At 45.1% G+C, this 27,948-nt stretch overlaps 1 protein-coding gene across 2 annotated transcripts in view; it reads left to right on the top strand.

Moving 5' to 3' along the window:
* Positions 1–26,285, top strand: part of LOC135571192 (NLR family CARD domain-containing protein 3-like) — a 133,751-nt gene extending 107,466 nt beyond the window's left edge. The window contains exons 2-10 of one of the 2 annotated variants that reach the window (XM_065016977.1): positions 7,924–8,037; positions 8,270–8,354; positions 8,490–8,712; positions 9,079–10,873; positions 11,160–11,333; positions 20,928–21,101; positions 21,529–21,702; positions 22,377–22,423; positions 22,841–26,285. In XM_065016977.1, the coding sequence (XP_064873049.1) occupies positions 7,924–8,037; positions 8,270–8,354; positions 8,490–8,712; positions 9,079–10,873; positions 11,160–11,333; positions 20,928–21,101; positions 21,529–21,702; positions 22,377–22,423; positions 22,841–23,406 (3,352 nt within the window). In that variant the 3' untranslated portion in view covers positions 23,407–26,285. The remainder of the gene's footprint in view (positions 1–7,923; positions 8,038–8,269; positions 8,355–8,489; positions 8,713–9,078; positions 10,874–11,159; positions 11,334–20,927; positions 21,102–21,528; positions 21,703–22,376; positions 22,424–22,840) is intronic. The other variant, XM_065016976.1, reaches the window with a different exon arrangement.
* Positions 26,286–27,948: the final 1,663 nt, after the last annotated feature.

Genomic DNA, 27,948 nt, shown 5'->3' on the forward strand with positions numbered 1-27,948 from the left:
CTAGATGGACGGTAACTTTAGTGTTTAACCCTCCTCTCTTCACTAGATGGACGGTAACTTTAGTGTTTAACCCTCCTCTCTTCACTAGATGGACGGTAACTTTAGTGTTTAACCCTCCTCTCTTCACTAGATGGACTTTAGTGTTTAACCCTCCTCTCTTCACTAGATGGACTTTAGTGTTTAACCCCTCCTCTCTTCACTAGATGGACTGTAACTTTAGTGTTTAACCCCTCCTCTCTTCACTAGATGGACGGTAACTTTAGTGTTTAACCCCTCCTCTCTTCACTAGATGGACGGTAACTTTAGTGTTTAACCCCTCCTCTCTTCACTAGATGGACGGTAACTTTAGTGTTTAACCCCTCCTCTCTTCACTAGATGGACGGTAACTTTAGTGTTTAACCCCTCCTCTCTTCACTAGATGGACGGTAACTTTAGTGTTTAACCCCTCCTCTCTTCACTAGATGGACGGTAACTTTAGTGTTTAACCCCTCCTCTCTTCACTAGATGGACTTAACTTTAGTGTTTAACCCCTCCTCTCTTCACTAGATGGACGGTAACTTTAGTGTTTAACCCCTCCTCTCTTCACTAGATGGACAGTAACTTTAGTGTTTAACCCCTCCTCTCTTCACTAGATGGACGGTAACTTTAGTGTTTAACCCCTCCTCTCTTCACTAGATGGACTTTAGTGTTTAACCCTCCTCTCTTCACTAGATGGACGGTAACTTTAGTGTTTAACCCCTCCTCTCTTCACTAGATGGACGGTAACTTTAGTGTTTAACCCCTCCTCTCTTCACTAGATGGACGGTAACTTTAGTGTTTAACCCCTCCTCTCTTCACTAGATGGACGGTAACTTTAGTGTTTAACCCCTCCTCTCTTCACTAGATGGACGGTAACTTTAGTGTTTAACCCCTCCTCTCTTCACTAGATGGACGGTAACTTTAGTGTTTAACCCCTCCTCTCTTCACTAGATGGACGGTAACTTTAGTGTTTAACCCCTCCTCTCTTCACTAGATGGATGGTAACTTTAGTGTTTAACCCCTCCTCTCTTCACTAGATGGACGGTAACTTTAGTGTTTAACCCCTCCTCTCTTCACTAGATGGACGGTAACTTTAGTGTTTAACCCCTCCTCTCTTCACTAGATGGACTTTAGTGTTTAACCCCTCCTCTCTTCACTAGATGGACGGTAACTTTAGTGTTTAACCCTCCTCTCTTCACTAGATGGACGGTAACTTTAGTGTTTAACCCCTCCTCTCTTCACTAGATGGACGGTAACTTTAGTGTTTAACCCCTCCTCTCTTCACTAGATGGACGGTAACTTTAGTGTTTAACCCCTCCTCTCTTCACTAGATGGACGGTAACTTTAGTGTTTAACCCCTCCTCTCTTCACTAGATGGACAGTAACTTTAGTGTTTAACCCCTCCTCTCTTCACTAGATGGACTTTAGTGTTTAACCCCTCCTCTCTTCACTAGATGGACTGTAACTTTAGTGTTTAACCCCTCCTCTCTTCACTAGATGGACGGTAACTTTAGTGTTTAACCCCTCCTCTCTTCACTAGATGGACGGTAACTTTAGTGTTTAACCCCTCCTCTCTTCACTAGATGGACGGTAACTTTAGTGTTTAACCCCTCCTCTCTTCACTAGATGGACGGTAACTTTAGTGTTTAACCCTCCTCTCTTCACTAGATGGACAGTAACTTTAGTGTTTAACCCCTCCTCTCTTCACTAGATGGACGGTAACTTTAGTGTTTAACCCCTCCTCTCTTCACTAGATGGACGGTAACTTTAGTGTTTAACCCCTCCTCTCTTCACTAGATGGACGGTAACTTTAGTGTTTAACCCCTCCTCTCTTCACTAGATGGACGGTAACTTTAGTGTTTAACCCCTCCTCTCTTCACTAGATGGACGGTAACTTTAGTGTTTAACCCCTCCTCTCTTCACTAGATGGACGGTAACTTTAGTGTTTAACCCCTCCTCTCTTCACTAGATGGACGGTAACTTTAGTGTTTAACCCTCCTCTCTTCACTAGATGTAACTTTAGTGTTTAACCCCTCCTCTCTTCACTAGATGGACGGTAACTTTAGTGTTTAACCCCTCCTCTCTTCACTAGATGGACGGTAACTTTAGTGTTTAACCCCTCCTCTCTTCACTAGATGGACGGTAACTTTAGTGTTTAACCCCTCCTCTCTTCACTAGATGGACGGTAACTTTAGTGTTTAACCCCTCCTCTCTTCACTAGATGGACGGTAACTTTAGTGTTTAACCCCTCCTCTCTTCACTAGATGGACGGTAACTTTAGTGTTTAACCCCTCCTCTCTTCACTAGATGGACGGTAACTTTAGTGTTTAACCCCTCCTCTCTTCACTAGATGGACGGTAACTTTAGTGTTTAACCCCTCCTCTCTTCACTAGATGGACGGTAACTTTAGTGTTTAACCCCTCCTCTCTTCACTAGATGGACGGTAACTTTAGTGTTTAACCCCTCCTCTCTTCACTAGATGGACAGTAACTTTAGTGTTTAACCCCTCCTCTCTTCACTAGATGGACGGTAACTTTAGTGTTTAACCCCTCCTCTCTTCACTAGATGGACTTTAGTGTTTAACCCCTCCTCTCTTCACTAGATGGACGGTAACTTTAGTGTTTAACCCCTCCTCTCTTCACTAGATGGACGGTAACTTTAGTGTTTAACCCTCCTCTCTTCACTAGATGGACGGTAACTTTAGTGTTTAACCCCTCCTCTCTTCACTAGATGGACGGTAACTTTAGTGTTTAACCCCTCCTCTCTTCACTAGATGGACGGTAACTTTAGTGTTTAACCCTCCTCTCTTCACTAGATGGACGGTAACTTTAGTGTTTAACCCCTCCTCTCTTCACTAGATGGACGGTAACTTTAGTGTTTAACCCCTCCTCTCTTCACTAGATGGATGGTAACTTTAGTGTTTAACCCCTCCTCTCTTCACTAGATGGACGGTAACTTTAGTGTTTAACCCCTCCTCTCTTCACTAGATGGACGGTAACTTTAGTGTTTAACCCCTCCTCTCTTCACTAGATGGTAACTTTAGTGTTTAACCCCTCCTCTCTTCACTAGATGGACGGTAACTTTAGTGTTTAACCCCTCCTCTCTTCACTAGATGGACGGTAACTTTAGTGTTTAACCCCTCCTCTCTTCACTAGATGGACGGTAACTTTAGTGTTTAACCCCTCCTCTCTTCACTAGATGGACGATAACTTTAGTGTTTAACCCCTCCTCTCTTCACTAGATGGACGGTAACTTTAGTGTTTAACCCCTCCTCTCTTCACTAGATGGACGGTAACTTTAGTGTTTAACCCCTCCTCTCTTCACTAGATGGACGGTAACTTTAGTGTTTAACCCCTCCTCTCTTCACTAGATGGACGGTAACTTTAGTGTTTAACCCCTCCTCTCTTCACTAGATGGACAGTAACTTTAGTGTTTAACCCCTCCTCTCTTCACTAGATGGACTGTAACTTTAGTGTTTAACCCCTCCTCTCTTCACTAGATGGATGGTAACTTTAGTGTTTAACCCCTCCTCTCTTCACTAGATGGACAGTAACTTTAGTGTTTAACCCCTCCTCTCTTCACTAGATGGACGGTAACTTTAGTGTTTAACCCCTCCTCTCTTCACTAGATGGACGGTAACTTTAGTGTTTAACCCCTCCTCTCTTCACTAGATGGACGGTAACTTTAGTGTTTAACCCCTCCTCTCTTCACTAGATGGACGGTAACTTTAGTGTTTAACCCCTCCTCTCTTCACTAGATGGACGGTAACTTTAGTGTTTAACCCCTCCTCTCTTCACTAGATGGACGGTAACTTTAGTGTTTAACCCCTCCTCTCTTCACTAGATGGACGGTAACTTTAGTGTTTAACCCCTCCTCTCTTCACTAGATGGACGGTAACTTTAGTGTTTAACCCCTCCTCTCTTCACTAGATGGACGGTAACTTTAGTGTTTAACCCTCCTCTCTTCACTAGATGGACGGTAACTTTAGTGTTTAACCCTCCTCTCTTCACTAGATGGACGGTAACTTTAGTGTTTAACCCCTCCTCTCTTCACTAGATGGACGGTAACTTTAGTGTTTAACCCCTCCTCTCTTCACTAGATGGACGGTAACTTTAGTGTTTAACCCCTCCTCTCTTCACTAGATGGACGGTAACTTTAGTGTTTAACCCCTCCTCTCTTCACTAGATGGACGGTAACTTTAGTGTTTAACCCCTCCTCTCTTCACTAGATGGACAGTAGTAACTTTAGTGTTTAACCCCTCCTCTCTTCACTAGATGGACGGTAACTTTAGTGTTTAACCCCTCCTCTCTTCGCTAGATGGACGGTAACTTTAGTGTTTAACCCCTCCTCTCTTCACTAGATGGACGGTAACTTTAGTGTTTAACCCCTCCTCTCTTCACTAGATGGACGGTAACTTTAGTGTTTAACCCCTCCTCTCTTCACTAGATGGACGGTAACTTTAGTGTTTAACCCCTCCTCTCTTCACTAGATGGACAGTAGTAACTTTAGTGTTTAACCCCTCCTCTCTTCACTAGATGGACGGTAACTTTAGTGTTTAACCCCTCCTCTCTTCACTAGATGGACGGTAACTTTAGTGTTTAACCCCTCCTCTCTTCACTAGATGGACGGTAACTTTAGTGTTTAACCCCTCCTCTCTTCACTAGATGGACGGTAACTTTAGTGTTTAACCCCTCCTCTCTTCACTAGATGGACTTTAGTGTTTAACCCCTCCTCTCTTCACTAGATGGACTTTAGTGTTTAACCCCTCCTCTCTTCACTAGATGGACGGTAACTTTAGTGTTTAACCCCTCCTCTCTTCACTAGATGGACGATAACTTTAGTGTTTAACCCCTCCTCTCTTCACTAGATGGACGATAACTTTAGTGTTTAACCCCTCCTCTCTTCACTAGATGGACGGTAACTTTAGTGTTTAACCCCTCCTCTCTTCACTAGATGGACGGTAACTTAATGTTTAACCCCTCCTCTATTCACTAGATGGACGGTAACTTTAGTGTTTAACCCCTCCTCTATTCACTAGATGGACGGTAACTTTAGTGTTTAACCCCTCCTCTCTTCACTAGATGGACAGTAACTTTAGTGTTTAACCCCTCCTCTCTTCACTAGATGGACTGTAACTTTAGTGTTTAACCCCTCCTCTCTTCACTAGATGGATGGTAACTTTAGTGTTTAACCCCTCCTCTCTTCACTAGATGGACAGTAACTTTAGTGTTTAACCCCTCCTCTCTTCACTAGATGGACGGTAACTTTAGTGTTTAACCCCTCCTCTCTTCACTAGATGGACGGTAACTTTAGTGTTTAACCCCTCCTCTCTTCATTAGATGGACGGTAACTTTAGTGTTTAACCCCTCCTCTCTTCACTAGATGGACGGTAACTTTAGTGTTTGACCCCTCCTCTCTTCACTAGATGGACGGTAACTTTAGTGTTTAACCCCTCCTCTCTTCACTAGATGGACGGTAACTTTAGTGTTTAACCCCTCCTCTCTTCACTAGATGGACGGTAACTTTAGTGTTTAACCCCTCCTCTCTTCACTAGATGGACGGTAACTTTAGTGTTTAACCCCTCTCTTCACTAGATGGACGGTAACTTTAGTGTTTAACCCCTCCTCTCTTCACTAGATGGACGGTAACTTTAGTGTTTAACCCCTCCTCTCTTCACTAGATGGACGGTAACTTTAGTGTTTAACCCCTCCTCTCTTCACTAGATGGACGGTAACTTTAGTGTTTAACCCCTCCTCTCTTCACTAGATGGACGGTAACTTTAGTGTTTAACCCCTCCTCTCTTCACTAGATGGACGGTAACTTTAGTGTTTAACCCCTCCTCTCTACACTAGATGGACGGTAACTTTAGTGTTTAACCCCTCCTCTCTTCACTAGATGGACAGTAGTAACTTTAGTGTTTAACCCCTCCTCTCTTCACTAGATGGACGGTAACTTTAGTGTTTAACCCCTCCTCTCTTCGCTAGATGGACCATGTAACTTTAGTGTTTAACCCCTCCTCTCTTCACTAGATGGACGGTAACTTTAGTGTTTAACCCCTCCTCTCTTCACTAGATGGACGGTAACTTTAGTGTTTAACCCCTCCTCTCTTCACTAGATGGACGGTAACTTTAGTGTTTAACCCCTCCTCTCTTCACTAGATGGACAGTAGTAACTTTAGTGTTTAACCCCTCCTCTCTTCACTAGATGGACGGTAACTTTAGTGTTTAACCCCTCCTCTCTACACTAGATGGACGGTAACTTTAGTGTTTAACCCCTCCTCTCTTCACTAGATGGACGGTAACTTTAGTGTTTAACCCCTCCTCTCTTCACTAGATGGACGGTAACTTTAGTGTTTAACCCCTCCTCTCTTCACTAGATGGACTTTAGTGTTTAACCCCTCCTCTCTTCACTAGATGGACTTTAGTGTTTAACCCCTCCTCTCTTCACTAGATGGACGGTAACTTTAGTGTTTAACCCCTCCTCTCTTCACTAGATGGACGGTAACTTTAGTGTTTAACCCTCCTCTCTTCACTAGATGGACAGGTAACTTTAGTGTTTAACCCCTCCTCTCTTCACTAGATGGACGGTAACTTTAGTGTTTAACCCCTCCTCTCTTCACTAGATGGACTTTAGTGTTTAACCCCTCCTCTCTTCACTAGATGGACTTTAGTGTTTAACCCCTCCTCTCTTCACTAGATGGACGGTAACTTTAGTGTTTAACCCCTCCTCTCTACACTAGATGGACGGTAACTTTAGTGTTTAACCCCTCCTCTCTTCACTAGATGGACGGTAACTTTAGTGTTTAACCCCTCCTCTCTTCACTAGATGGACGGTAACTTTAGTGTTTGCATTATTCTATAGTATTATCAAGACACCTGCTGTTAACTCTTAACTACTTAGGACAGCTCACGAGGTGTCCTAAATATCTGCCGACTAGGTGGGACCAGAGACTTCATGCATAGTTACCCACCATTAAATAGCTTTAATTTATACCCATAAGTGTAAACTGTCTTTATTCTCAGCACCTATACGACTTTTCTACTCTGAGACGCTTTGTGGATGAGAGACAGTGTGAGTGTAGCCAGATCCTTTTCACTCTCTATCCTTGTTTCATTTTGTGGTTCACCGGATTATTCATCATCATCGAGACGAGGGACAGACAAACGACCTGCTAGTTATCCTAGCTAGTCGGTACAGCTCGGTAAGCTAGCTAGCTACTCTACCAGCAGCATCCTAGTTATCCTAGCTACTCTACCAGCAGCATCCTAGTTACCATAGCTACCACTACATCATCACCGGCTGTCTGCATTTCTTGTGGACCGATAGAGCTCCCCGGTTGTTTCTTCCACCTGTTAAATCCCGGTGAGGCTTCTCCCTCTCTCGTTGACGGATGCTGGCTACCTCTGTCCGGTTCTCCTCTCTTCACTAGATGGACGGTAACTTTAGTGTTTAAACCCTCTGTGTCCAAGGACCGAACTTTTGAATATTATTCAGGGCGCCTCAATAGCAGGTATTGAACACCGGGTAAATAATCACTAGTCAGAACCTCAACCTCAGTATACATTCATTATAAAAATCATCTTAATATCTGATATTGTGAGTAAACAACCTCGAGAGTGCGTCTTCCAGCCCTCCAATAAATTACATAATTCAACCCTCCCGGTTCGTAAATTTACCTCAACATCCCCCGGAGAGGCAGAGTAACGACACCAGCCTTTTAGCGGGGCTGACAGACTGACTACAACGCTCGCGTCGATAAATTAATTTCGTCATTAAAAATGACACACTGCTCGCGCCATTAACTAACATCTAGAAGTCAGTTCTATTTGTGAAACTCTTCTTATGTTTCCCCATCTGAGCTCAGAGTAGTTGAGAGATGTAATGTTTGTCTCTGTTGTGTTGAAGTCCAATCAAGCAGGAGAGACCAGCCTCCACTGTACCCAGCTGTGTGTCCATGAAGAGTGACCAGTCTATGGTTCAACCTATACGGTTTAGAGAGGAAGACTTTTCTACTGAAAGGTAAGAAAACTCATGGGTCCTGGTCAGTGAGTTAAACAACACTGTCTCTAGTCATTTCTCCTCCCATTTTCCCATTTATTGTTGTTGTTTTCATAATCCATAGGCTAATCATTTTGTCTATTTTCATAGTCCTAAAACAATTTTAAACAAACACAACATTCCCTGTGTGTGTGTGTGTGTGTGTGTGTGTACTCCCTGGATGAGGAGATGTAATCTCATGTTTTGTCCACAGAAACCAACAGGAGAGATCAGAGTCAGAGATGCTCAGTGGTCAGTCTTCCCAGAGTCATCAAACAGACCTGGCCTCCATATTCAGTGTATGTGGTCCTGTTGTGTACATTTGTTTTTGTTTTTGTTTACCTCAAGTAAAGTTGATCTGTCAATCATTCATTAATGTGTTAATGAGAAAGCATTTCTTCTCTTGCTTAACTTATTTACTTTATTTATTTCAGTTGCTTGAAGAGAAAATTATGACATTTGTGAAGAACGAGCTGAAGATGTTCAAGAGGATTCTTAGTCCAGAACTCCCAGAAGGCTTTGAGAGTCAGAAGCAGGAAGTGGTGGATGCTGAAGATGAGAAGCAGGAGAGCAGTGCCAGAGAGGGGGCTCTGAAGATCACACTGCACATCCTGAGGAAAATGAACCAGAAGAAGCTTGCTGACACACTGGAGAAAAGTAAGAGCTGTCTGCCTCATGTTGAATGCTGTTTTATAACATTTAAAAGCTGTAGCTAAAGTACAGCTAAAGTAGCTGTGTAACTCAAAGATATTGTAGCAGCCTTAACACAACACCTAGTGACCTCATCAAGTAGCAGCAGGGATGTGTTGTGGTGATTCATTTAGAGAAAGAGGCAACATTAATAATACCATCAATAATACCAATAATAATATAATCAGTCACACCAGTCGGTAATGCATTATGAAAACATTTACAGATTTAGACAGTCAGTTAAGAGAAGACTATAATTGAAAACTTTATAACAGTCCTACAATACTGTAGGTATTAAAACAGTAATATTAATATCCTCTGTGTTATTTCTAGATTCAGATGATCTTGCTGTGATTTGCCAACGTGACCTCAAATCTAATCTAAAGAAGAAGTTTCAATGTGTATTTGAGGGGATCGCTAAACAAGGAAACCCAACACTTCTCAATAAGATCTACACAGAGCTCTACATCACAGAGGGTGGAACAGGAGAGGTCAATAATGAACATGAGCTGAGACAGATTGAGACAACAACCAGGAAACAAGCAACACCAGAGACTGCAATCAAATGTAACGACATCTTCAAACCCTTAACTGGACAAGACAAACCTATCAGAACTGTGCTGACAAAGGGAGTCGCTGGCATTGGAAAAACAGTCTCTGTGCAGAAGTTCATTCTGGACTGGGCTGAAGGAAAAGCAAATCAGGATGTCCAATTTGTATTTTCATTCCCTTTCCGGGAGCTGAATTTGATGAAAGGGGACAAACACACTTTGTTTGAACTTCTCAATCACTTCTCAATGGAAACCAAACAATCAGGAATCTCCAACTTTGACAAGTACAAAGTTCTGTTCATCTTTGATGGTCTGGATGAGTGCCGACTGCCCCTAGACTTCCAGAAGAACAAGATCTGTTGTGACGTCACAGAGTCAACCTCAGTGGATGTTCTGCTGACAAATCTCATCAAGGGAAATCTGCTTCCCTCTGCTCTCCTCTGGATAACTACCCGACCTGCAGCAGCCAATAAAATCCCCTCAGGGTGTGTTGACCAGGTGACAGAGGTACGAGGGTTCAATGACCCACAGAAGGAGGAGTACTTCAGGAAGAGATTCAGTGATGAGGACCTGGCCAGCAGAATCATCTCACACATAAAGACATCAAGGAGCCTCCACATCATGTGCCACATTCCAGTCTTTTGTTGGATTTCTGCAACAGTCCTTGAACACATGCTGAAGCATAAGAGAGAAGAGATGCCCAAGACTCTGACTGAGATGTACACACACCTTGTGGTGTTTCTTACCAAACAAAAGAATGAAAAGTATCTTCGGAAAGAAACAGGTCCACACTGGAATAAAGAGAGCATTCTGTCACTGGGAAAACTGGCTTTTCAACAGCTTGTGTATGGCAATCTGATTTTCTATGAAGAAGACCTGAAAGAGGCTGGCATTGATGTCAATGAAGCCTCAGTGTACTCAGGATTGTGCACACAGCTCTTTAAAGAGGAATGTGGGCTGTACCAGGACAAGGTGTACTGCTTTGTTCATCTGAGCATTCAGGAGTTTCTGGCTGCTGTATATGTGTTCCTCTCATTCATCAAAAACAATAAGAATCTAATGGACAAACCGCAAACAAAGTCCAGTGTCTTTTCTTCGCTGTTCAGAGACAAGCCTCAAGTTGCTTTCTACAGGAGTGCTGTGGATAAAGCCTTACGAAGTGAGGCAGGAAACCTGGACCTTTTCCTCCGCTTCCTTCTGGGCCTCTCACTGGAGTCCAATCAGAAGCACTTACGAGGTCTACTGACAAAGACAAGAAGCAGCTCACAGAGCCATGAAGAAACAGTCAAGTACATCAAGGAGAAGATCAGGGAGAATCCCTCTCCAGAGAGGAGCATCAATCTGTTCCACTGTCTGAATGAACTGAATGACCATTCTCTAGTGGAGGAGATCCAAAGCTACCTGAGATCAGGAAGTCTCTCAAAACCCAACCTGTCACCTGCACAGTGGTCAGCTCTGGTCTTTGTGTTGCTGACTTCAGAAAAGGAGCTGGATGTGTTTGACCTGAAGAAATACTCCAGATCAGAGGAAGGTCTTCTGAGGCTGCTGCCAGTGGTCAAAGCCTCCAGAGCTGCTCTGTGAGTAAATAAAATGACATATAAGAACTAATCATCAGGAAGAAATATTCAGTTCAGAGAAAAATATGTATTATAATATGTAAATAATATTATATTGAATAACATATTGAATAAATTCATTGATTTTCACATTAGTATAACAATATGACCATACAATTCTAGGAAACGGAAGATGAATCTATATGTTGTTTGAGAGAATAAACCAAATGCATCTGCCATTGTCCTTCTACACTGCTGGTGTTAATTTAACAGTGTGTTTGTGAAGTCATGATGATCTCTTTGTCAGGCTGTCAGGCTGTGGAGTCACAGAGGAAGGCTGTGCTTCTCTGGTCTCAGCTCTGGAGTCAAACCCCTCACACCTGAGAGAGCTGGATCTGAGTAACAATGACCTGAATGATTCAGGAGTGAAGCTGCTCTCTGCTGGACTGGGGAATCCCCACTGTAAACTGGAGGCTCTGAGGTCAGTATTCCTGTAGTTGGTCAACAAGTGATAACTGTTCACCAGATCCACGTGTTTACCAGACACACATAGACGACACCATATGTGTTTGGACAGTGAAGCTTACAGTTTTAAATTTGTGCTTTGCTCCAGCATTTAGGATTTGAGATAGAATGTTTCATATTAGGAGACAGTACAGAATGTCACCTTTTATAATGGTATTCATACTGTGGCAAACCTCTTCAAGGTTAGGAGCGTTTGTCACAAACTAAGTGGTAAACTGTCACCAAATCACCCAAGAATGAGAGTTCTTTCGAACAGGACAGTACCTGTGTGTTTGTTTCTCCGTCCTGGTCCACCCAGGCCGTAGGCGAGGTCAAGGATAGCAGGGTTCGGTACACGAATCGGGTTCTCGGTAGGTCCAGGTCCAAACGCCAACAGGTAAGTCCAAAACAATCCAGCTCATACACGGTAAATCCAGCCAATCTCTATAGTCTCTTTCTCTATTGTTCATAGCTCCTTCCAGCACTCTCTCTCCCTCTTCCTGGTTTTTCTTGACCCTTTATCTGTGAGTCGGCTCCACTTTCTGAGGGTTCCCCTTGCTTCTGGGACTTGTAGTTTTGGCGGTCGGTCATTTTGTGATCTGTAGTTCTGACAGGGGTGGCCATTTTAGTGATCGGGCAGAGCCCATTTATTAGTTCTGCTCTCACATATCTGCCACTTATCACTCGACCCCCTTCTTTGCCACATATCTCTCCCCCTAGATCCGACCCCCTAGGTCGGGCTACCGCAGCAAAATATGCATGCATGCGGGATAACCCATCCACGTTTCCCATTTCCTTCCCTGCTCTGTGTTTCAAGTCAAAATGAAACGGTTGGAGACTCAAAAACCACCGCATCACCCGAGCGTTCTTGTCTTTAGCCCTATGCATCCAGGTGAGTGGGGCATGGTCACTGATGAGGGTGAAGTGGCGCCCCAGCAGGTAGTACCTCAGGCTTTCTAGAGCCCACTTTACTGCCAGTGCCTCTTTCTCAACGACTGAGTAGTTGGTTTCCCGTGGTTCCAGCTTCCTGCTTAAAAACAGGATGGGGTGTTCCACCCCTTCTACCTCTTGGGATAGCACTGCTCCCAAGCCGACCTCTGAGGCATCCGTCTGAACCACAAACTCTTTCTCAAAGTCTGGTACCACCAGCACTGGATTACAGCAGAGAGCCTCCTGTAATGTCCTAAATGCTTTGGTGGCCCTTTCATCCCATTTGACCATGTTTGGCCCTCTGGCTCTAGTCATGTCGGTAAGTGGGGCGGCCACTGTGGCATAACTTGGGATGAACTTCCGGTAGTAACCGGTCAGCCCTAGGAAGGCTCGAACCTGCTTCTTATTTACTGGTTTCGGCCATTCTCTAATTGCCTTCACCTTCTTATGTTGGGGTTTGATTAACCCTCTTCCCATAGTGTATCCCAGATACTCTGTTTCCTCTAACCCCACATAACACTTGGCAGGGTTTGCCGTGAGCCCTGGCTTTCTAAGGACGTCTAACACTGCCTGTACCCGGGGTAGGTGGGATTCCCAATCTGGGCTGTAGATCCCCACGTCATCTAAATAAGCTGCGGCGTATGCTTTGTGCGGTTTTAGGACTTTGTCCATGAGCCGTTGAAAGGTGCCTGGGGCCCGTGTAAGCCGAATGGCATGACGGTGTATTGAAACAAACCGTCAGGTGTTGCAAAGGCTGTCTTTTCTTTGGCCCTGGGGGTCAGAGGAATTTGCCAGTACCCTTTTGTCAGATCAAGGGTCGTAATGTACCGAGCATGACCGATTTTCTCCAGTAGTTCATCTACTCGGGGCATGGGGTAGGCATCAAACTTCGAGATTTCATTTACCTTCCGAAAGTCGTTACAGAACCGCAAAGACCCATCGGGCTTGGAGACCATCACAATTGGGCTAGACCACTCACTATATGACTCTTCGACCACTCCAGCTGTCAACATTTTCTCAGTCTCTGCTCTAATCGCGGCCCGTCGAGCCTCGGGTACCCGATATGGCCTCATACTCACTTTTCTCCCTGGTAGGGAAACGATATCAGTTCGGCCAGGTACCTCTGAAAACACATCTCTGTTTTTCTGGATCAAGGTCTTTACTTCCTGTACTTGCGCTGGGGACAGAGTGGGTGAAATATTTACTTCGGCTGTCTCCTGAATGTGTGTAGGGTATGTGACCATTAGTGTTTCTCTCTCTCTCCATGCTTTTAACAGGTTTATGTGATAAATCTGTTCCTGGGGCCGTCGACCTGGCTGTCGGATCCGATAATTGACCTCTCCTATTCTCTCCAGTACTTCATATGGTCCTTTCCATGTGGCTAGTAGTTTACACTCTACCGTGGGGATCAGCACTAACACCTTATCTCCCGGTTGAAATTCCCTCAGGGTAGCCTGCCGGTTATAAGTGTGCCGCTGTTGTTCCTGTGTTTGTCTCATGTGCTCTCTGACGATGGGCATGACTGTCGCTATCCTGTCTTGCATTTCCGTGACGTGCTCTATGACACTAGTATACGGGGTGGATTGGTGCTCCCAGGTTTCCCGGGCGATGTCTAAGATTCCCCGGGGATGCCTCCCATATACCAGCTCAAAGGGCCAAAACCCCAGCGAGGCTTGAGGAACCTCTCTAATGGCAAACATCAGATACGGCAACATGCAATCCCAGTTTTTCCCATCCTTATCGATTACCTTCCTGAGCATTGACTTCAGGGTTCGGTTGAATCTCTCAACCAGCCCGTCCGTCTGCGGATGGTAAACCGATGTCCTCAACTGTTTCACCTGCCACAGTTTACAAAGGTCCGCCATAAGGCGGGACATAAAGGGGGTCCCCTGGTCGGTAAGGATCTCCTTTGGAACCCCTACCCTGATGAACAAGAGCACTAATTCCTTTGCGATATTTTTGGAAGTCATCGTCCGAAGGGGAATGGCTTCTGGGTAGCGAGTGGCATAATCTAGAATGACCAGAATGTATTGGTGCCCTCTGGCGGATTTGGGTAGTGGGCCCACTAAATCCATCGCTATCCTCTCAAATGGCGTTTCGATTATGGGGAGTGGCACTAACGGGCTTCTAAAAGCTGGTCGGGGAGCTGTTAACTGGCACTCCGGGCACTCTCCACAATGCCGAGCCACTTCAGCTTGAATTCCTGGCCAGTAAAGCCTCCTTACAATCCGGTCTCGGGTTTTATCGATACCAAGGTGTCCACCCAGAATGTGCCCATGAGCTAGATCCAGTACTGTCCTCCGGTGCAGTGGGAACCAACAACTGTTCCACCACATCAACCCCTATTTTCGTGACTCTGTACACCAAACCCTTTTTCATGATGAAGTGGGGAAAACTATTAGGCATCATCCCAACATTTATGGGAGTACCATCTACGACCTGCACATCTGCTCTGGCTTGCTGCAGGGTTGGATCCTGGTTTTGGGCCGTCCCAAAATTAGTCAAGGACCCTGCCAGGTCTGCTGGTTCTAGATCGTCGTCCTCTGGATTCAGATCGACCCCAGCCCCACTAGTACTGGGCTGTTCGTTATCAGCGAGGTTTGCCACTTCATCCTCCTCCTCCCCTACTAGCACCTGTGATGTTGTCCCCTGGGAGACCTCTTTTCTTGGCTTTGGTTGAAGGTCCCATGCTTCTTCCTGCTTGGTCAGGGTTGTTGGCTTCTCAAATATGCCATTCTTGTGGCCTAACCCAAAGTTAGGAAAGTCTCTACCCAATATTACATCATATGGCATCTTTGGGACCACGCCGACCTCATAATCCAGCAGACCGTCCTCTGTTTGTATGCTCACTAAGGCCGTGGGGTACAGACGGGTATCCCCATGAATGCATGTAACACTGATATCCTGTCCTGTATCCAGTTTATGATGCGGCACTAGGCCTGCAACGACCAGGGTTAGCATACTGCCGGAATCCAGCAGTGCTTCAACCTCTTTCCCTTCAACCTTCACCCTGCACATATGTTTGTTTCTTGATCTTTCAAGTACAGTGGTTACAACAGGACATGCATACCATATATCATCTTCATTTTCACCATGGTTACATTGCATTGGCTCTTCTTTAATAGGGCAGTAGGCTGCAATATGTCCTGGTTGATTACAATTGTAACAGATAATAGGGGTTCGGGGTGGAGACCCCCTCGACACCCAGTCCCGGTTTCCATTTTTTCCCTTAGTGTCTCGGCCTGATTCTGATTCTTTCCTCATGGCCCCACGCTGCTCTCTTCCCCCTCTATATGTTGGGACAGCCTTACCCTGTCTGATGGTTCGCCCATGCCTGGGGAGCGGGAATCTTTTCTCCTGTGCCTGTTCAGCTGTTCCTGCCGTACAATACCGTTCAACCAGGCCACGAGATGGTGGCGGAAAGTACCTCGTTCTGGCCAACCCATCGTCTCACTTCTTGGGGTAGACCTCGCTGAAACTGGTTGAGAACGATGGTCTCGACGATCTCGGCGGATGGCCGAGTCTCTGGTCGCAACCATTTCCGTGCCAGGTGAATCAAGTCGAACATCTGTGTTCGTGGGGGTTGTCCCGGTCGGTAGGACCACTGGTGGAAGCGGTGTGCCCTCACGGTATCGGTCACTCCCAGTCTAGTCAGGATCTCTCCCTTTAGTTTATCGTAATCCTGTGCATCTTTCAACTCCAGGTCGAAATATTCTTTTTGAGCGTCCCCTGCCAGGTATGGTGCCAGAAGCCCTGCCCATTCTTCTTTCGGCCACTTCTCCCTCTCTGCCGTCCTTTCGAAGGTGGTAAGATATGCTTCCACATCATCCTGCGCTGTCATTTTTTGAAGAAAATGATTGGCCCTCCTCTGGGTATTTGCAGCTGGCTAATTGAGCCCCAATTTGGTCCCCTAGCCCCTTTAGGCCTTCTCTTAACTCCCGGGTGTTTCTCTCTTGCTCTTCTCTGAGCAGCTGGTTGGTGCGGTGCTGGACCTGTAACGTGTTCTGATACATTCGCATTGCATCCTGATGAGCTATTTGTTGAGCTCTAGTTGCCTCTTGTTGGGCGGCCGCCGCTTGTAACAGGGCCTGTATGGCTCCCTCCATACTCATTTTCCTGAAAAACTGTGCTAACCAAACAAAGCCAAAACAAAAAAACCTGACTCCCCTTTGGAGTGCTAACTGAACATTTATTTATTTTTTCCTTCTACCTAACCAGTGGTATGTTAGTCCATGCCCGCATCCTCTACCACGTGTGGCAAACCTCTTCAAGGTTAGGAGCGTTTGTCACAAACTAAGTGGTAAACTGTCACCAAATCACCCAAGAATGAGAGTTCTTTCGAACAGGACAGTACCTGTGTGTTTGTTTCTCCGTCCTGGTCCACCCAGGCCGTAGGCGAGGTCAAGGATAGCAGGGTTCGGTACACGAATCGGGTTCTCGGTAGGTCCAGGTCCAAACGCCAACAGGTAAGTCCAAAACAATCCAGCTCATACACGGTAAATCCAGCCAATCTCTATAGTCTCTTTCTCTATTGTTCATAGCTCCTTCCAGCACTCTCTCTCCCTCTTCCTGGTTTTTCTTGACCCTTTATCTGTGAGTCGGCTCCACCTTCTGAGGGTTCCCCTTGCTTCTGGGACTTGTAGTTTTGGCGGTCGGCCATTTTGTGATCTGTAGTTCTGACAGGGGTGGCCATTTTAGTGATCGGGCAGAGCCCGTTTATTAGTTCTGCTCTCACATATCTGCCACTTATCACTCGACCCCCTTCTTTGCCACAATACATATATATTTTACCGTTTAGAAATGAAAACACTTTATGTATCTAGTTCTCCTATTTGAAAAAGTCAAAATATTTTGGATAAATTCTTTTTGTCATAAGTTTAGTATTTGGTCCCATATTCCATGCCTACAGTGATTACATCAAGCCTGTGATTCTACTAACTTGTTGAAAGTATTTGCAGTTTGTCTTGGTTGTGTTTGGGATGTTTTTCCTAATAGAAACTGAATGGTGAATAATGTCCTATCATTTTGGAGTCACTTCACTTGTATTGTCAGTAAGAATAGAAGATGTTTCTGAACACTTCTACATTCATGTGGATGCTACAATGATGATGAATAATCAGGAATGAATCGTGAATGATGATGAATGAGAAAGTTACAGAGGCACAAAGATCAGACCCCCTCTGTTATTGGTTGTGGTGAGAGGTTAGTATGTTTTGTTGTAGTCTCTGTTATTGGTAATGGTGAGAGGTCAGCATGTTTTGTTGTAGCCTCTGTTATTGGTAATGGTGAGAGGTTAGTATGTTTTGTTGTAGCCTCTGTTATTGGTAATGGTGAGAGGTTAGCATGTTTTGTTGTAGCCTCTGTTATTGGTAATGGTGAGAGGTTAGTATGTTTTGTTGTAGCCTCTGTTATTGGTAATGGTGAGAGGTTAGCATGTTTTGTTGTATCCTCTGTTATTGGTAATGGTGAGAGGTTAGTATGTTTTGTTGTAGCCTCTGTTATTGGTAATGGTGAGAGGTTAGCATGTTTTGTTGTAGTCTCTGTTATTGGTAATGGTGAGAGGTCAGCATGTTTTGTTGTAGCCTCTGTTATTGGTAATGGTGAGAGGTTAGCATGTTTTGTTGTAGCCTCTGTTATTGGTAATGGTGAGAGGTTAGCATGTTTTGTTGTAGCCTCTGTTATTCGTAATGGTGAGAGGTTAGTATGTTTTGTTGTAGCCTCTGTTATTGGTAATGGTGAGAGGTTAGCATGTTTTGTTGTATCCTCTGTTATTGGTAATGGTGAGAGGTTAGCATGTTTTCTTGTAGCCTCTGTAACTTTCTCACTCATTATTATTCATGATTCATTCATGATCTTTCTCAGTCAAGGCGTCACAGGCTTGATGTCTCATTGTGTTCGAGGAATATACTTTTGACTAATTTAATACACTTTAAGTGTCAGAATACTTATGACTTCTTCAAATAGGGGGACTAAAATGCTTTAATTTTTCTAAACATTGAAACAGATATGTATTAAAATATCCTCAAGTAAAAGGTGACATTATATACTGTCACCTCATATGAAACATTTGATCTGAAATCCAAAATGCTGGAGTATAGAGTCACATTTAAATGTTAGCTTCACTGTCAAAATAGATATGGTGTGGACTGTATACTCAATACAATCTAAATCTGATACCTCACTGTCTAAATAGATATGGTGTGGACTGTATACTCAATACAATCTAAATCTGATTCCTCACTGTCTAAATAGATATGGTGTGGACTGTATACTCAATACAATCTAAATCTGATACCTCCCTGTCTAAATAGATATGGTGTGGACTGTATACTCAATACAATCTAAATCTGATACCTCACTGTCTGTCTTCTGACTGATACAGGGCTCCGGGCAGCCGAGCGGAAATGGAGGAAAACTCGCCTCCCTGCGGACCTGGCATCCTTTCACTCCCTCCTATCTACATTTTCCTCCTCTGTCTCTGCTGCTAAAGCCACTTTCTACCACTCTAAATTCCAAGCATCTGCCTCTAACCCTAGGAAGCTCTTTGCCACCTTCTCCTCCCTCCTGAATCCTCCTCCCCCTCCCCCTCCTCCCCTCTCTGCAGATGACTTCGTCAACCATTTTGAAAAGAAGGTCGACGACATCCGATCCTCGTTTGCTAAGTCAAACGACACCGCTGGTTCTGCTCACACTGCCCTACCCTGTGCTCTGACCTCTTTCTCCCTCTCTCTCCAGATGAAATATCGCGTCTTGTGGCCGGCCGTAACAACCTGCCCGCTTGACCCTATCCCTCCTCTCTTCTCCAGACCATTTCCGGAGACCTTCTCCCTTACCTCACCTCGCTCATCAACTCATCCCTGACCGCTGGATACGTCCCTTCCGTCTTCAAGAGAGCGAGAGTTGCACCCCTTCTGAAAAAACCTACACTCGATCCCTCCGATGTCAACAACTACAGACCAGTATCCCTTCTTTCTTTTCTCTCCAAAACTCTTGAACGTGCCGTCCTTGGCCAGCTCTCCCGCTATCTCTCTCAGAATGACCTTCTTGATCCAAATCAGTCAGGTTTCAAGACTAGTCATTCAACTGAGACTGCTCTTCTCTGTATCACGGAGGCGCTCCGCACTGCTAAAGCTAACTCTCTCTCCTCTGCTCTCATCCTTCTAGACCTATCGGCTGCCTTCGATACTGTGAACCATCAGATCCTCCTCTCCACCCTCTCCGAGTTGGGCATCTCCGGCGCGGCCCACGCTTGATTGCGTCCTACCTGACAGGTCGCTCCTACCAGGTGGCGTGGCGAGAATCTGTCTCCTCACCACGTGCTCTCACCACTGGTGTCCCCCAGGGCTCTGTTCTAGGCCCTCTCCTATTCTCGCTATACACCAAGTCACTTGGCTCTGTCATAACCTCACATGGTCTCTCCTATCATTGCTATGCAGACGACACACAATTAATCTTCTCCTTTCCCCCTTCTGATGACCAGGTGGCGGAATCGCATCTCTGCATGTCTGGCAGACATATCAGTGTGGATGACGGATCACCACCTCAAGCTGAACCTCGGCAAGACGGAGCTGCTCTTCCTCCCGGGAAGGACTGCCCGTTCCATGATCTCGCCATCACGGTTGACAACTCCATTGTGTCTTCCTCCCAGGCGCTAGAACCTTGGCGTGATCCTGGACAACACCCTGTCGTTCTCAAATAACATCAAGGCGGTGGCCCGTTCCTGTAGGTTCATGCTCTACAACATCCGCAGAGTACGACCTTGCCTCACACAGGAGCGCGGCGCAGGTCCTAATCCAGGCACTTGTCATCTCCGTCTGGATTACGGCAACTCGCTGTTGGCTGGGCTCCCTGCCTGTGCCATTAAACCCCTACAACTCATCCAGAACGCCGCAGCCCGTCTGGTGTTCAACCTTCCCAAGTTCTCTCACGTCACCCCGCTCCTCCGCTCTCTCCACTTGCTTCCAGTTGAAGCTCGCATCCGCTACAAGACCATGGTGCTTGCCTACGGAGCTGTGAGGGGAACGGCACCTCAGTACCTCCAGGCTCTGATCAGGCCCTACACCCAAACATGGGCACTGCGTTCATCCACCTCTGGCCTGCTCGCCTCTCTACCACTGAGGAAGTACAGTTCCCGCTCAGCCCAGTCAAAACTGTTCGCTGCTCTGGCCCCCAATGGTGGAACAAACTCCCTCACGACGCCAGGACAGCGGGGTCAATCACCTTCCGGAGACACCTGAAACCCCACCCCTTTAAGGAATACCTAGGATAGGATAAAGTAATCCTTCTCACCCCCTTAAAAGATTTAGATGCACTATTGTAAAGTGGCTGTTCCACTGGATGTCATAAGGTGAATGCACCAATTTGTAAGTCGCTCTGGATAAGAGCGTCTGCTAAATGACTTAAATGTTGTAAATGTTAAACTGGTCTGGTCAGTCTACTATAATATTTGTACTATACATGTTTCTATCTGCAGGCAATACTTTGATCATTTGTTATTTCACATAATGAAACATTCATTTATCAATAGATATGGAAGGTATCAGGACACTGATATACCTGAATATGTTGAAAAAATATACTGCCACTATTTTCACCACCAAAGAATATCAGTGTGATTTTAATATGATTTGACTCTTTGCAGGCTGTCAGGCTGTCTAGTCACAGAGGAAGGCTGTGCTTCTCTGGTCTCAGCTCTGAGGTCAAACCCCTCACACCTGAGAGAGCTGGATCTGAGTAACAATGACCTGAAGGACTCAGGAGTGAAGCTGCTCTCTGCTGGACTGGGGAATCCCCACTGTAAACTGGAGACTCTGAGGTCAGTATTCCTGTAGTTGGTCAACAAGTGATAACATAGAATAACAACCCACAAATAAACCAAGAAATATGGTTCCCAATCAGGGACAACGATAAACAGCTGCCTCTGATTGAGAACCAATCCAGGCAACCATAGACATATAAACACCTAGACTAGACAAACCCCATAAATGTATAAAAACTAAACAAGCCCTCGTCACACCCTGACCTGACTAAAATAATAAAGAAAACAAAGTTAACTAAGGTCAGGACATCTGCAGGTAATACTTTGATCATTTGTCATTTATAATAATGATACATTAATTTATGAAAAGATATGGCAGGTTTCAGGACACTGATATATCTGAATATGTTGAAAATATATACTGACACTATTTTCACCACCAAAGAATAACAGTGTGATTTTAAAATGATTTGACTCTTTGCAGGCTGTCAGGCTGTCTAGTCACAGAGGAAGGCTGTGCTTCTCTGGTCTCAGCTCTGAGGTCAAACCCCTCACACCTGAGAGAGCTGGACCTGAGCTACAATCACCCAGGAGACTCAGGAGTCAGACTGCTCTCTGCTGGACTGGAGGATCCACACTGCAGACTGGAGAAACTCAAGTATGTAGAGGGTTTATGTCAATGTTCATATCAGACATGTTGGACTTATCAGGATAGTTAAGACAAACATTCTCACCACCACTTGGACAAAGTTACATGCTGACTGTGTGTGTGTGTGTGTTCTGTGTGTGTGTGTGGGTGAGTGTGTGTGTGTGTGTTCAGTGTGTGGGTCCAATGTATGTGCAGTGTAAATCTCTCAATGACACACACACACTCTGGACACACACACTGGACACACACACACTGGATTCACACACAGGACACACACAAACACTCACACACACACACACACACACTGGACAAACACACATTGGACACACACAGACAAATTGGAAACACACACACACAGGACTTATACACACGCTGGACTCACTCACACACACACACTGGACAAACACACACAGGACACACACACGCTGGACTCACACACACAAACACACACACACACACGCTGGACACACACACACTGGACAAACACAGACACACACACACTGGACAAACACACACAGGACACACACACGCTGGACTCTCACACTCACACACACACACAAACATTCGCGTGCTATATACGTGTGTGTGTGTGTGTGTGCGTGTGTGTGTGTGTGTGTGTGTGTGTGTGAGAGAGTTCAGGTGTATCCCTCAATGACTGTCTGTTCTTCTGCTTACCGCTACAGTGTGGAACATGGTGGAGAGAACAGAATGAAACCTGGGCCTAGAAAATGTGAGTGTTGACTGCTGTGAAGAATATGACTAAGAATAAGTCTTAATTCAAGTTAAGTCAAAGTCAAATACCACCATCATTACTTACTTGGTCATATTAAATATCAGCTGTAGTTCTACAGAATCAGAAATCAGGGACACCAAAGCTTACAAAGAGTTGCTTTGACTGTGTGTGTGTGTGTGTGTGTGTGTGTGTGTGTGTGTGTGTGTGTGTGTGTGTGTGTGTAATTAATGGGAATAAGTGTGTTTTATATTACCAGACAGTATAACACATGATCATTCAACAAGTCTCAAGTTACCTTAACTTCTCCTTTTGATACCTAGAAACATCTACATTAAATGAATTAGTGAAAAGTAAGTTAACATTCTAATGTGAATGATGATGATTTCTAATATTGTGTCTGTTTTCATCCATCAGATGTCTGTGATCTCACACTGGACCCAAACACAGTAAACAGACACCTCTCTCTGTCTGAGGAGAACAGAAAGGTGACATGGAGGAGAGAGAAGCAGCCGTATCCTGATCACCCAGAGAGATTTGAGGACTGTAGACAGGTGCTGTGTAGAGAGGGTCTGACTGGGCGCTGTTACTGGGAGGTAGAGTGGAGTGGGTACAGGATTGGGAGAAGGGCTGATATAGGAATGACATATAAAGGAATCAACAGGAGAGAAAGAGGAGGGGTTAAGGACTGTTGGCTTGGATACAATGACAAGTCCTGGAGTCTGTTCTGCTCTGACAACAGTTACTCTGCATGTCACAATAATTATCCCACTACCATAGACGTCCCCTCCTCCAGCCCCCACAGAGTAGGAGTGTATCTGGACTGGCCAGCCGGCACTCTGTCCTTCTATAGAGCCTCCTCTGACACACTGACCCACCTGATCACATTCACCTCCACATTCACTGAGCCCCTCTATCCAGGGTTTGGGCTTTGTTCTGACTCCTCAGTGTCTCTCTGTCACACAATAATAACCTGTAAATAATACACACACTGGATACACACACACACTGGACTCACACACACACACACACACTGGATACACACACACACTGGACTGACACACACAGACACACACTGAATACACACACTGGACTCACACACACACACACACACACTGGACAAACACACACAAACACACTGGATACACACACACTGGACTCACACACACACACACTGGATACACACACACACTGGACTCACACACACACACACACACTGGACAAACACACACACACACACTGGACTCACACACACACACACACTGGACAAACACACACACACACACACACACTGGACACACACACACACACTGGACACACACACACACCCACACACACTGGACAAACAAACACACACACACACACTGGACACACACACACACACACACTGGGCACAAACAGACTGGACACACACACACACACATACACACACACTGGGGACACACACACTGGGGACACACACACACAGACTGGACACACACACACAGACTGGACACACACACACACACACTGGACATACACACACACACACTGTACACACACACACTGGACACACACACACACACAGACTGGACACACACACACACACTGGACACACACACACACACACACTGGACACTCACACACACATACTGGACACAGACACACACACACACACACTGGACACACACACACACACACACTGGATACACACACACACACTGGACTCACACACACACACATACACACTGGACTCACACACACACACACACACACTGGAACAACAAACACACTGGACACATACACTGGACACACACACACAAACTGGACACACACATACACACTGGACACACACACACACTGGACACACACACACACACACACACTGGACACACACACACAAACTGGACACACACACTGGACACACCCACACACTGAACACACACACTGGACACACACACACAAACTGGACACACACACACACTGGACACATACACTGGACACACACACACAAACTGGACACACACATACACACTGGACACACACACACACTGGACACACACACACACACACACTGGACACACACACACATACACACACACTGGACACACACACACACACACACATACTGGACACAGACACACACACACACTGGACACACACACACACACACACACACACTGGACACACACACACACACACACACACACACACACACACAAACTGAAACACACACACACTGGACACAAACAGACTGGACACATACACACACACTGGGGACACACACACTGGGGACACACACACTGGGGACACACACACACAGACTGGACACACACACACAGACTGGACACACACACACACACACACACACACACTGGACACACACACACTGGACATACACACACACACACACAGACTGGACACACACACACACACTGGACACTCACACACACATACTGGACACAGACACACACACACACACACTGGACACACACACACACACACACACTGGATACACACACACACACTGGACTCCACACACACACACACACACACACACACACTGGACAAACAAACAAACACACACACACACACACTGAACACACACACTGGACACACACATACACACTGGACACACACACACACTGGACACACACACACTGGACACATACACACACACACTGGACACACACACACACACACACTGGACACACACAGACTGGACACACACACGCTGGACACACACACACACACACACACACTGGACACAAACACACACGCTGGACACACACACACTGGACAAACACAAACTCACACAGGACACACACTGGACACACACACACATGCACGTCTTCCTATAGTTGTGAGGAGGACTGTTTTATAACACTGTTTATGTTGAATAACAAATTGAGCAATTATATATAATTATATCTGGACATACGCTCCATAGTTGTACAAGAAAACAATGATATATTGTACTTTTCATAATAAAACATACTTGAAACAAGAAAAGGCTGTTAATTGTGAAAACAGTTTGTTTATTGATTTTACGTTTCCTCTGTCAGGTTGATGTTAACCTGCGACTGGTTGAAACATGAAACAAATATGAAATGAAATACAAAACAATTAAATATGTGGAATAGAATTAAACAAATTGTACAATTAGTACAACAGAGTGTTGTGATGCAGGGTTACTATAGCAACAGAGTGTTGTGATGCAGGGTCACTATAGCAACAGAGTGTTGTAATGCAGGGTGACTATAGCAACAGAGTGTTGTGATGCAGGATCACTATAGCAACATATTGTTGTGATGATGTCACGTTCTGACCTTAATTCTTTTGTATTTTTCTTTGTTTAAGTATGGTCAGGGAGTTGGCTGGGTTATCTATGTTTTGTTTAAGTATGGTCAGGGCGTGAGTTGGCTGGGTTATCTATGTTTTGTTTAAGTATGGTCAGGGAGTTGGCTGGGTTATCTATGTTTTGTGTTTCTATGTTGGGTTTTCATTTGGCCTGATATGGTTGTCAATCAGAGGCAGTGTTAGTCATTGTCTCTGATTTGGAACCATATTTAGGTAGCCTGTTTTCTGTTGGGTTTTGTGGGTGGTTGGAGGAGGAGGTGTCTGTGTGTTCCACATGGAACTGTTTCGGTTTTCGTTCGTTCAGTTTATTGTTCTGTATTTCAGTGTTCAGTTTATTGTTCTGTGTTCAGTGTTCAGTTTATTGTTCTGTATTTCAGTGTTCAGTTTATTGTTCTGTATTTCAGTGTTCAGTTTATTGTTCTGTGTTCAGTGTTCAGTTTATTGTTCTGTATTTCAGTGTTCAGTTTATTGTTCTGTGTTCAGTGTTCAGTTTGTTCTATTAAAGTTTCATCATGAACACTTACCACGCTGCGCTTTGGTCCTCCTCTCTTTCTCCCAAAGAAGATCGTTACAGATGAAGGGTCACTATAGCAACAGAGTGTTGTGATGCAGGGTCACTATAGCAACAGAGTGTTGTGATGCAGGGTCACTGTAGCAACAGAGTGTTGTGATGCAGGGTCACTATAGCAACAGAGTGGTGTAATGCAGGGCCCCGGTGGAATCTCTCCAGACCAGAGGAACCCTGTGACGTCATCAACAGAGAGGGAGATTCTAGACACACAGATCTCTCTCTGCTCTCTGCTCACTGCTGAATCTGCTCTCTCTGCTCAATTCAATTCAAGGGCTTTATTGGCATGGGAAACATGTGTTAACATGGCCAAAGCAAGTGAGGTAGATAATATATAAAGTGAATATATAAAGTGAAATAAACAATAAAAATTAACAGTAAACATTACACATACAGAAGTTTCAAAACAATAAAGACAAATGTCATATTATATATACAGTGTTTTAACAATGTACAGATGGTTAAAGGACACAAGATAAATAAATAAGCATAAATATGGGTTGTATTTACAATGGTGTTTGTTCTTCACTGGTTGCCCTTTTCTCGTGGCAACAGGTCACAAATGTTGCTGCTGTGATGTCACACTGTGGAATTTCACCCAGTAGATATGGGAGTTGATCAAAATTGGATTTGTTTTAAAATTCTTTGTGGATCTGTGTCACCTGAGAGAAATATGTCTCTCTAATATGGTCATACATTGGGCAGGAGGTTAGGAAGTGCAGCTCAGTTTCCACCTCATTTTGTGGGCAGTGAGCACATAGCCTGTCATCTCTTGAGAGCCATGTCTGCCTACGGCGGCCTTTCTCAATAGCAAGGCTATGCTCACTGAGTCTGTACATAGTCAAAGCTTTCCTTAATGTTGGGTCAGTCACAGTGGTCAGGTATTCTGCCGCTGTGTACTCTCTGTTTAGGGCCAAATAGCATTCCAGTTTGCTCTGTTTTTTTAAATTCTTTCCAACGTGTCAAGTATTTATCTTTTTGTTTTCTCATGATTTGGTTGGGTCTAATTGTGCTGCTGTCCTGGGGCTCTGTAGGGTGTGTTTGTGTTTGTGAACAGAGCCCCAGGACCAGCTTGCTTAGGGGACTCTTCTCCAGGTTCACCTCTCTGTAGGTGATGGCTTTGTTATGGAAGGTTTGGGAATCGTTTCCTTTTAGTTGGTTATAGAATTTAACGGCTCTTTTCTCGATTTTGATAATTAGTGGGTATCGGCCTAATTCTGCTCTGCATGCATTATTCGGTGCTCTCTTTCTCTGATCTCTCTCTCTGCTCTCTGCTCCCTCTCTCTGCTCTCTCTCTATTCTATCTGCTTTCTTCTCACTCTGCTGAATCTGCTCTCTCTCTCTTTCTCTCTCTGCTGTCTCGGCTCTCTCTCTCTGCCCTCTGCGCCCTCTCTCTGCTCTCTCTGGTATCTCTCTGCTCTGCTCTCTCTCTCTGCTCTGCTCTCTCTGCTCTCTGCTCTCTCTGGTTTCTCTCTCTCTGCTTTCTCTGCTCTCTCTGCTCTTCTCGCTCTCTCTGCTATCCCTGCTCTCTCTGTTATCTGGTCTCTCTGGTATCTGTCTCTCTGCTCTCTCTCTCTACTCTCTCTCTGCTCTCTCTCTACTCTCACTCTGATCTCTC

This window comes from Oncorhynchus nerka, unplaced genomic scaffold (assembly GCF_034236695.1).
Source record: "Oncorhynchus nerka isolate Pitt River unplaced genomic scaffold, Oner_Uvic_2.0 unplaced_scaffold_701, whole genome shotgun sequence".
NCBI classification, from domain to species: domain Eukaryota; kingdom Metazoa; phylum Chordata; class Actinopteri; order Salmoniformes; family Salmonidae; genus Oncorhynchus; species Oncorhynchus nerka.